The sequence below is a fragment of the Sinocyclocheilus anshuiensis genome, unplaced genomic scaffold (assembly GCF_001515605.1).
Source record: "Sinocyclocheilus anshuiensis isolate Anshui unplaced genomic scaffold, SAMN03320099.WGS_v1.1 scaffold246, whole genome shotgun sequence".
NCBI classification, from domain to species: domain Eukaryota; kingdom Metazoa; phylum Chordata; class Actinopteri; order Cypriniformes; family Cyprinidae; genus Sinocyclocheilus; species Sinocyclocheilus anshuiensis.
The window spans coordinates 3,261,361-3,271,048 of NW_015542356.1; the positions used below are offsets into that span (position 1 = coordinate 3,261,361).

Genomic DNA, 9,688 nt, shown 5'->3' on the forward strand with positions numbered 1-9,688 from the left:
TGTGCTAAGCCCCGCCTCGCGTGATCGGGGCGTGCGTGGAGAAATTAAAGTAACGCTATTGGTTCTGCTGGTTCCTAAACACAGAAGACACCTACAGTCAGTTTGTTTCCGTCAACCAACAGCTCGCTATAGACGCAAAGGCAAAATAAAACCGTGTTTTGCGAATATAGCGCACATGCAAATAATGGGAAGGAGTGTTGTGCACTCCTATACCGCTGTCAGCTGTGTGTTTGTCGCTCAGGCCCGTTAGCCTCGAGTCTGTTAGCTTTAGCCGCCTGCAGCTGTCGTACGCACGCACTCGCGGGGGCAAAATGGTGAGTTTGAGATTTTCAGCTTGTTTTACGTTAATCGCTTAACGGGTCGTATTTGTGTGGTTGGGAATGATTGCCTAACTACTTAGCCGCATAGCTGCTCGCGTTGCATGTTGCCAGATTGAGCTGTTTCTTTGTGGGAACAGTAATGATACGTGACGTTCAGATCGGAGCTCGTAGCTAACGCAGGCAGCTAGATGTCGGCTGTGTGTCAAAACATTGTGACTGGCCTGTATGTACTGCATTTATAGCTGTCACAGACCCGTCAGTGATGCCCCACAAATACTTTCTAGTTAACTCGCTGGAGTTTGACTTGCAGCCGTCGTGTAGATTTGACTGCTGGATGTGTGCTGCAGACTATGACGAGAGGTCGAGAGATTCAGGCCGACATCGGCAGTCTGATAAGAGCAAATATGATACATAACCGAGTGTACCTGCCGGTTAGACCCGTCTGTAAAAATAGGGAAGCTAATCCTAAGGAGTTTAACGATTATGATTTCTATTTCTTCTTAATGATTCTGTTTTTTAAACGTTTCTTTTACAACTTATGAGTAAGAAATGTTTGTAAAAAAAAAATACTTCCGTCAGTAGTCTGTTGCCAGACTTTTCTGGATTCAACAGATCAATTATAGGACCTAACAAATCAGAAATACGATTTATGAATTGAAATTTTTGTGAAAGGTCTGTTTACACAGACTGTTTAATGGCTTTTTTACACACTTCGTGAGGGTAGATTAATTTAAAAAAAAGTGTGTGGGGAAATAATTTAACACTTCAAAATTCCATAAAATAAAAGTTATCCATTTTGATTTCGTGGTGATTTTAAAAACTGACAGGCATGGTCACCATGATTTGTGGTTTTATGAACAGCTAAATCTTTTGCTTTTCATTTGTGGAAAAAAGTGTTTTAGATTTGGAACAATTTGGGACGAGTAAATAACTACAGAAACATAAAATACACAATATACATATTCCAACACAATAAAGAAGAACCCAATACAATTGCTCAGTAAATAAACTTTAATAAACATAATTAATAAAGAATTATTAATGAGAATTAGTCCACCCCCCCCAAAAAAATACTGCCACTTAGACCCGTCTATAAAAATAGTGATACGAATCATAAGGAATTTTACGATTCCTATTCTGATTCTGATTTACTTCTACTTCACAGTTCCTTTACTACTTATGAGGGAGAAATATTTGTAAAAATACCTCCCTCGACAGTCTGCTGTCAACTCTTGAGATCGTTTATAGTTTCAACAGAACAAATATAGGACCTAACAAACCAGAGATACTATTTATGAAATTCTTGTAAAATGTCTGTTTTGTTTAATGGCATTTCACAGACTTTTAGAGGTGGCATATACGAAATTCAAGAGTTGGCCATAATTATATAAACGTATAGGCCTAGATACCAAAGTGCAGTAAACGGTAAAACTATATTGCGTTATAAACCAGTGTGTTTATGATTACAATAATGCATTTAAATAATATGATAAAATACCATTTTACAATGTCAAGAGGAGTAGTCTATTTTTAGTAGTCTAGGTCTATTTTTTCAGTGAAAATAACTGGAAGCAGCTGTCCTCGGAAGCCTTGCACGTTCAAGTTGCAAAATGCGTAAAAAAAAAAAAAGGTGGTTAGTGCAGCAGCTAAGTTCCAGAAGTAAAAACCTAATTCATTCAGTTATTTTTTTTAACAATAACTTGTAAAACCTTAAAAACATATTGTGAGCTATGAGGTTGTTAATTAATGGAATATGATTCTGTTGAAACCATCAGCCCACGTTATTTGAACTTGTTTAAAAAAAAATAAAATATTCAACATAAGAATTCCTCATGAAAAACAACATTATCCATGATTCTGCAGAGAAATGTCCACCAATCAGAGAATCACGACAAGCGAGTTAATGGCTCTTGAACATGCAATTATGCATCACTCACTAAATTAAGTTAAATATTGATGAGGTCATGTGATGAAGAATGCACGTTCAAGAACCATTAATGGAACTGAACAACAAGAACAATTTGGGTCCAATATTTAGTAGAAAAACATTATAGATTGTTGATCTTTGTAAAATGTATTTTCATATTCCGAATACAGCTGTAAGGATGAAAACATATGCCTCAACTCACGATAACGTGAGGTTGTGTTACATATGTTGCATAATGCACAAACCAGCATGAGCTTGTAACCCATGCCACGCTGTTGCTTCTGCAAATTAAGGAAAAGAGGTTTCTTGATGGTTGCGAGATATAATTGTCTTAATTTAATTTGTCTTTTGGTGTAAAACAGTTTTTCAGCCACCCAGAAGATGTCAGGTTATTTACTGATAGTATTGTCTCTTTATTCATTTTGTCAACTCATTGATCCAGTGTTTGTTCTATGTGTGTGGGGTGTGGTGTTTCTGCTTGCATTTCTACCCTAAACTGTTTGACAGTATCTCTGGTTGTTCTCAACACAATTGAGTTATAGTCCTCTAATTATTCTCAAGCTGCAATAATATTTGATTTTGTAATGAGTAATCCTTGTTAATATTGATATTGTGCGACAGAAGCAAGATTTAGAATCAAGATCTGCCATTGACTGGTGTTTAGGTGCGCACACATGTCTTAATGACTCTAAAGCAAGTTGTGAAACTTCACAGTTCAGCTCTTGTCATACATAGAAGTGAAGAGAGAACAAATAATAAACTAATAAGACCCAAATATTGACTTGGAGCCATATGTTAGTGCTTAGCAAACCTTTGTGCCTTACAGGTAAGATTAACACAAACCGGTTCATATTCAGAAGATGTCAGACGTTAATTAGAATTTACTGGAGTGTGATTAAGTGCTTGTGAATTCAATGCCAGTGTTGATGTAGGTGAAAGTTCCCTAAGCTTGAGGGACTTCTTTTTTTCTCTTGTTGCAGGTGTTGTTGTTGAATCCACTGGAGAATCTAAAGACCTACATAAGTAACCGTCCACCGCTGGTTATTTTTATGGTCAGCGTCAGTGCTGTGGCTATCGCTTTCCTCACTATAGGATACTTCTTTAAGATCAAGGAAATCAAGTCACCTGAAATGACTGAGGTAGGAAATGCCTTGGTTTAGCTCAAATGTTTGAGCTGTGAACCTTTGAAAATACTTGAGAATGTAATGGTTAACGATAAGTTGGCAGGTGTTATTTTAGTACTGTTTTATACTATTATAGTATTTATTGATATTTTAAATTAACTAATTATTTTTATATTTTCACTTTTCATTTTAATCATTGTTTCAATTTTAGTCATGTAATTTGTGTTAGTTTTTTTGTTTGTTTTAATATTTTATATAGCTTTAATTTATTTTCATTTTATTTCAGTTTTAGTAATGTATGCTTTTATTAATTTAGTATTCATTTTTATTTATTTATTTCAGTCAGTCATCAAGGCTACAAGGCTATTTTTTCTATTCTATTCTATTTATTTATTTATTTATTTTATAGTTTACTAAAATCTCTCTCTCTCTCTCTCTCTCTCTCTATATATATATATATATATTTATTTATTTATTTGTATTTATTTATATTTAAATTCAGTTACCATAAATTATTTCTACTATTAGAAGTTTGCAGTTCCTTGATGGGAAACTACATACGTTTGAAAATTTTGAATGTATACAGCTATATCATTTAGTGGGGAAAGACCATTGAAACAAGATTATATTTAAATAGCATACTTCATTTCTATTTTTTTATTTTCATATAATATTAGGTTATACTTGATTTCAGCATTATTTAAATTATGACAAACAGTTTTTAACAGTTTCAATTAATAATGACACTGTAGTAGACATACAGGTATGAAAATCATGTTCTTCTGGGCATTAATATTGATCAGGAAATGCCGGAGATAAACTTTACTTTGGAATTAATCAATTTTGTAACTTCTTTTTTTTTTTCATGCCCTCTAGGATTGGAACACCTTCCTTCTCCTATTCAATGAGGTTGACTTTTGCATCTCAGAAAACGAGACCCTCAAGCATAGCTTGAACGAGTCCATCACTCAAGAGAGCACAGTGACCAGCAGTCAAACGCGATCCAGCACACAGTCACCACCCCTGCTGGAGGACCCGGGGCCGATCAACATCTCTGTGCCCATCACATTGACCCTGGATCCACTGAGGCCATTTGGGGGCTACTCTCGCAATATTACCCACCTCTATGCCAGTGTGCTTGGGCAGCAAGTTGGCCTTGCTGGTATGTCTCTATTATTTTTTAACGTGTATGTGTTTGTTGGAAATTTACCTTGGATGTGTGCCATCTGATAGCATACCTCCACGTGGTCAGTGATTTTGTCAGCCGTTTTTTTAGCTGTTTTTCACATAGACTGTTTCCTAACTTGCATATTTACTAAGCAATAAGAATTTTGCACTTCCTTGATAGGAAACTACCTGTGTTTAGATGTGTACAGCTATATTCGCCAGTGAGGAAAGACCATTAAAACCTACTCAAATCATAGATAAAGTCTGACAATAATAATGATAACGCATATTTAGCTTCTTCAGTTGAAATCGTGCCAAAATAAAATTGGTCTGGTTAAATGGTATGTGTGTTTTAGATAAAATGCATTATCAAGATGCATATCAGTTAGAAAATCTTCCTTATGCTGTGTCTGTTGCATCATGAAATTGTGTCAGTTGTGTACAATTTATTATTACTTAACTTTCAGATTCATATCTATATGTAAAAACAGCCATGACTCCTTCTCTGTGGCATACAACATCTTGTGATTGAGATCATATCATTACATGATATTACATGATTACGTGTTAAGAACAACACATAAGAGAACCAAACCAAATGTCTTTATTGTTACACGTTGAGTTGTGGGCAGTATTAGCTGAAATGGATGCAAACATTGAAACTCAAAATATTTAGTGTACTATTTCACATACAGTACCATTCAGAAGTTTGGGGTCAGTAAGATTGTTTTAAAAATGTATTTGGGGAAAAAAGTCTGTTATGCACACCAAGGCTGCATTTATTTGATCAAAATACAGTAAAACTGTAATATTATTGCAGTTTAAATAGATTTTGAATTGCCATTTATTCCTGTGATGGCAAAGTACAGATCAAAATCCAGAATGCAGATTTGGTGCTGAAGAAACCTTTCTTAGTATTACTAATCTTGAAAACAGTTGTGCTGCTTAATATTTTTGTGGAAACTATGATTTTATTTATCCCCCCCCCCCCAGGATTTGATGAACAGAAAGTTTAAGAGAACAGCATTTATTTGAAATGGAAATTTTTTATAATCTTTTGTAACAAATGTCATGTGACATGTCATTAATTTCATTTTTGATCTTACTAACTTCAAATATTTTAATAGTAATGTACAACATATGTAACACTGGATGAAAAAAACTCGTTGAAATTGAGATTTCAGCGGAATAAATAAACTTTCCATTGTATGGTTTGTTAGGATGGGACAATATTTGGCCGAGATACAACTATTTGAAAATCTGGAATCTGAGGGTGCAAAAAATCTAAATATTGAGAAAATCTCCTTTAAAAAGTTGTCCAAATGAAGTTCTTAGCAATGCATATTACTAATCAAAAATTAAGTTTTGATATATTTACGGTAGGACATTTACAAAATATCTTCATGGAACTTGATCTTTACTTAATATCCTAATTATTTTTGGCATAAAAATAAAATCGATAATTTTGACCAATACAGTGCATTTTTGGCTATTGCTACAAATATACCCGTGCTACTTATGACGGTTTTTGTGGACCAGGGTCACATTTAATGATTATATTACATTATTTCTCAAATGAGAATTTTGAGAAAAATTCCAAACCAAAATTTTGAACAGAATTCAGCCTTGTTGGCTTTCTTATTCAATCAAACAGATCAGATTGGAAAAGTCGTTGTTGTTGTTGTTGTTTTTTTCTCTCTCTCTCTTTCTCTCTTTCTCTTTCCTGGTGTTTTGGCTGAACGTAGTCCAGTTCAAACAATGGTCCGTTGTTCGCAAAGGGATAGCAGTGGGAGAGAGGCCGGAGCTAAATACCTTCTAGATATCACTTGCAGGCACATCTAAGCTCCCTTTGTTTTGCAGAACATGCTGACTCTGTGTGGGTGTGTTTGTGTCATTAAAGGCAGAGAGGCCCATGAAGAGATGAACATCACATTCACTCTGCCGGTAGCCTGGAACTCAGATGACTGCGTTCTGCATGGTCGTTGTGAGCAGATGGTCTTCAGCACCTGTATGACCATCACAGCAGCCAGTAATGTCTTCCCAGTCACAGTGTAAGTGTCCATAAGTCACCTTACATTTTTTGTGTATAGTTTTACTTATAAATCAGGATGTCTGTTGTTATCAGCAAAGATAAAACCAGAAAAAGTCTAAAATTCACAATATTCAAATGTAGTGCAGTAGTTTACAACAGTACACACAACAGTAGTTACATACCACTTGTCTTCTGTAGGGATGCTGGAATATTTTTGTAATGTTAGTAAATATTAATAATATTTGTTCTTGCATTCAGAAGGAAAGCTCTTTTTCCTGTAAGCTGAGCCAAATAAGTAGATGTGGATTAAAAAAAAAATAGATATAAAGTATATGCATGTTTTAGTTATCAATAATATGCCTGGTATGATGAGCTCTTTGCTCACGCTGAACCCTAACCCCCTGTTTATATGCACAGTTTGTTAGATAAAGGGGGTGGTACAACTTAATCTTACCTTATTTTCCCTTACTATGTTTTTTGTATTTTGCCATATCAAATATTGTAGGTTTTCATCTCCGTATTTTCTCTATAAATTTGTTTGTTTGTGTTCTGAGTAACTTAAGACCTCAGAAATGAGTGTTTAAAGGGATCGTTCACCCAAAAATGAAAATTTGCTGTTAATTTACTCACTCTCAGGCCATCCAAGATGTAGATTTTTCTTTAGTAGAACAGTAAAGAAACTTTTAAGTTTACAGCCTGGTCTTTGGTGATTTATAAAGTGCAAGTCAATGGCTTCTGGCACTTGAGAGTCAAAACAGCATATATTGGCAAGACAAAATGAATACCTGTGGCTCCTGATGATATCTTGATGTTTGATGAAGCAAAATGATTGACCTGTGCAAGAAACTGAACATCAACTGTAATCCATAGCCTCAGTCAAATGGTCCGGAGTGATGTCCAGTTTGCAAAAGAAACGTTCTTTTGAGCTGGTTCTTTTAAGTGAACTGGATGAATCTGTTCACTCGAACTGAAGAACTCGATGATATGAGTATGCGTGAATTGAGCACTTAAATGAAGAGGAGAAGTGAAAGTTTTATGGTTTTTCATAGTTTATGTAAAAAGGGTGAGTTGAGTAAGTCTAGTTTATTCATTTTATATGGTTTAGATATGTAAAACAGCCATGTTTCACATAATTATTGGGTGTTTTAATAATATAATATATTGCGTATATATGTCACGTCATTGCCTGGTTATGTAAACAAACTGGTGAATCAGTTATTTGAACCTGTCCATTGAAACGAATTGTCTGAAAGAACCAATTAATTGAAAAGATTCTCTGGACTTCACTGTTTGCCTGAGGCTATGAATTACAGGTAATAATGTTGTAAATAATGTCCAGTTTCTTGCACAGACTGATAGTTTCGCTTCATAAGACCACAATATGTCATCAGGAGCCACAGGTATTAATTTTGTCTTGCCTGATATTACTCTCAAGCGTTGGTAGCTGGGACCTTGGTTTAGCTGAAAATTGCCTTTACTGTCACCTACATGTTGGATTTCCTGAGGGTGAGTAAATTTTGGGCAAACTATCACTTTAACTGACCCAGACAGCTGAGGCAAAACAAAAAGAACATACACAGTGGGCACATGGAAGACTTGCAGCATAGTGCAAATTTGTGTTACATAACTGAGAATAGTTTTTTAAGGGTCCTAATTGGAGTTTCCTTCATCTACAATGAGTAATTCATACCTTGTTTTAAAAATCCTCTGCAGGCAGCCGCCTCACTGTGTCCCAGAGACCTACAGTAATGCCACATCCTGGTACAAGATTTTCACTACAGCACGAGATTCAGACACTAAGTACACACAGGAGTACAACCCGTTCTGGTGTTACAAAGGTGCCATTGGGAAGGTGTATCACACACTGAATCCCAAGCTCACTGTCATCGTTCCAGATGTGAGTGTTGACAGCAAATCATTTGTGTGTGTATGTGTGTTTTTTAAATGCCTTGTGAAAGTACAGTACTAATACCAGGCAAAACACCCTAGCAACCACATAGCAGCACACAAACATATAGGTCCTGTTTTTACCTGGTATTAGGATACGTTTTCCTGATCACAAGTGGTCTGCTGAGATCTATGACTGTTTACACCTGGTCTTAACATGTGTTTTAAATGTGTCTTCTGCGACCACATGTTTGAATTTTGTCTAGTCCTTCTGCAATTTTTCATTTTTCATTTTACATCTCTTCACGGGACTGCCAGCTAAAAGAAAGGGAAACTAATGGCGAATCATAATCTGAATGTGAATGTGTTGAATGTGGGCAAGTTTCATTAAAAGAGCAACATTTTGAACAAAAAGCTGAGAAAATAGTGTTTTTGTCAAAGACCATGTCTGGATGGGATTCAGAATAATGATCAAAACATAGATGGAGTAGATCGCTTCCATCAACACCCCTAAAGCTTGCATGGTCCTATTGAACTTCCTGGGTCGACATTTCATTCAGTAAGGTTAAATGTTTGATGATCACATTATTTTACATATGCATCTTCTTACATATGTGACCCTGGACCACAAAACCAGTCATAAGGGTCAATTTTTCGAAATTGAGATTTATACATCAATGGAAAGCTTATTTATTTAGCTTTCAGATGTTGTATGGTTTGTTAGGATAGGGCAATATTTGGCCGAGATACAACTATTTGAAAATCTGGAATCTGAGAGTGCAAAAAAAATCAAAATATTGAGAAAATTGCCTTTAAGGTTGTCCAAATGAAGTTCTTAGCAATGCATATTATTAATCAAAAATTAAGTTTTGATATATTTACAGTAGGAAATTAACAAAATATCTTGATGGAACATGATCTTTACTTGATATCCTAATGATTTTTGGCATAAAAGAAAAATCAATAATTTTGACCCATACAATGTATTTTTGGCTATTGCTACAAATAAACCCCAGCGACTTAAGATTGGCTTTGTGGTCCAGGCACATATATGTGATAGTTTCTGCTGCTTCTTCACCTAGTTTTGATCCAGACATTCAGTACTCTTTTAGAAAATGTGTAATAGCGCCTCCTACAGTATAACAGTGAAAACACGGAAAGCCAGAAAATTCTGTAAATGGCGAGGGAAGCACTCTCGTGACGAAATGATGACAAATCCCGTCAGTGGTGG

General features: G+C 35.4%; 1 protein-coding gene across 1 annotated transcript in view; it reads left to right on the forward strand.

The window, feature by feature from the left end:
• The first annotated feature begins 52 nt into the window (after positions 1 to 52).
• tmem248 (transmembrane protein 248) overlaps positions 53 to 9,688 on the forward strand; it is a 12,447-nt gene continuing 2,811 nt past the window's right edge. Inside the window, exons 1-5 of the mRNA XM_016490587.1 lie at positions 53 to 314; positions 3,228 to 3,386; positions 4,248 to 4,533; positions 6,439 to 6,589; positions 8,284 to 8,467. Of these exons, the coding sequence (XP_016346073.1) occupies positions 312 to 314; positions 3,228 to 3,386; positions 4,248 to 4,533; positions 6,439 to 6,589; positions 8,284 to 8,467 (783 nt within the window). The 5' untranslated portion in view covers positions 53 to 311. The remainder of the gene's footprint in view (positions 315 to 3,227; positions 3,387 to 4,247; positions 4,534 to 6,438; positions 6,590 to 8,283; positions 8,468 to 9,688) is intronic.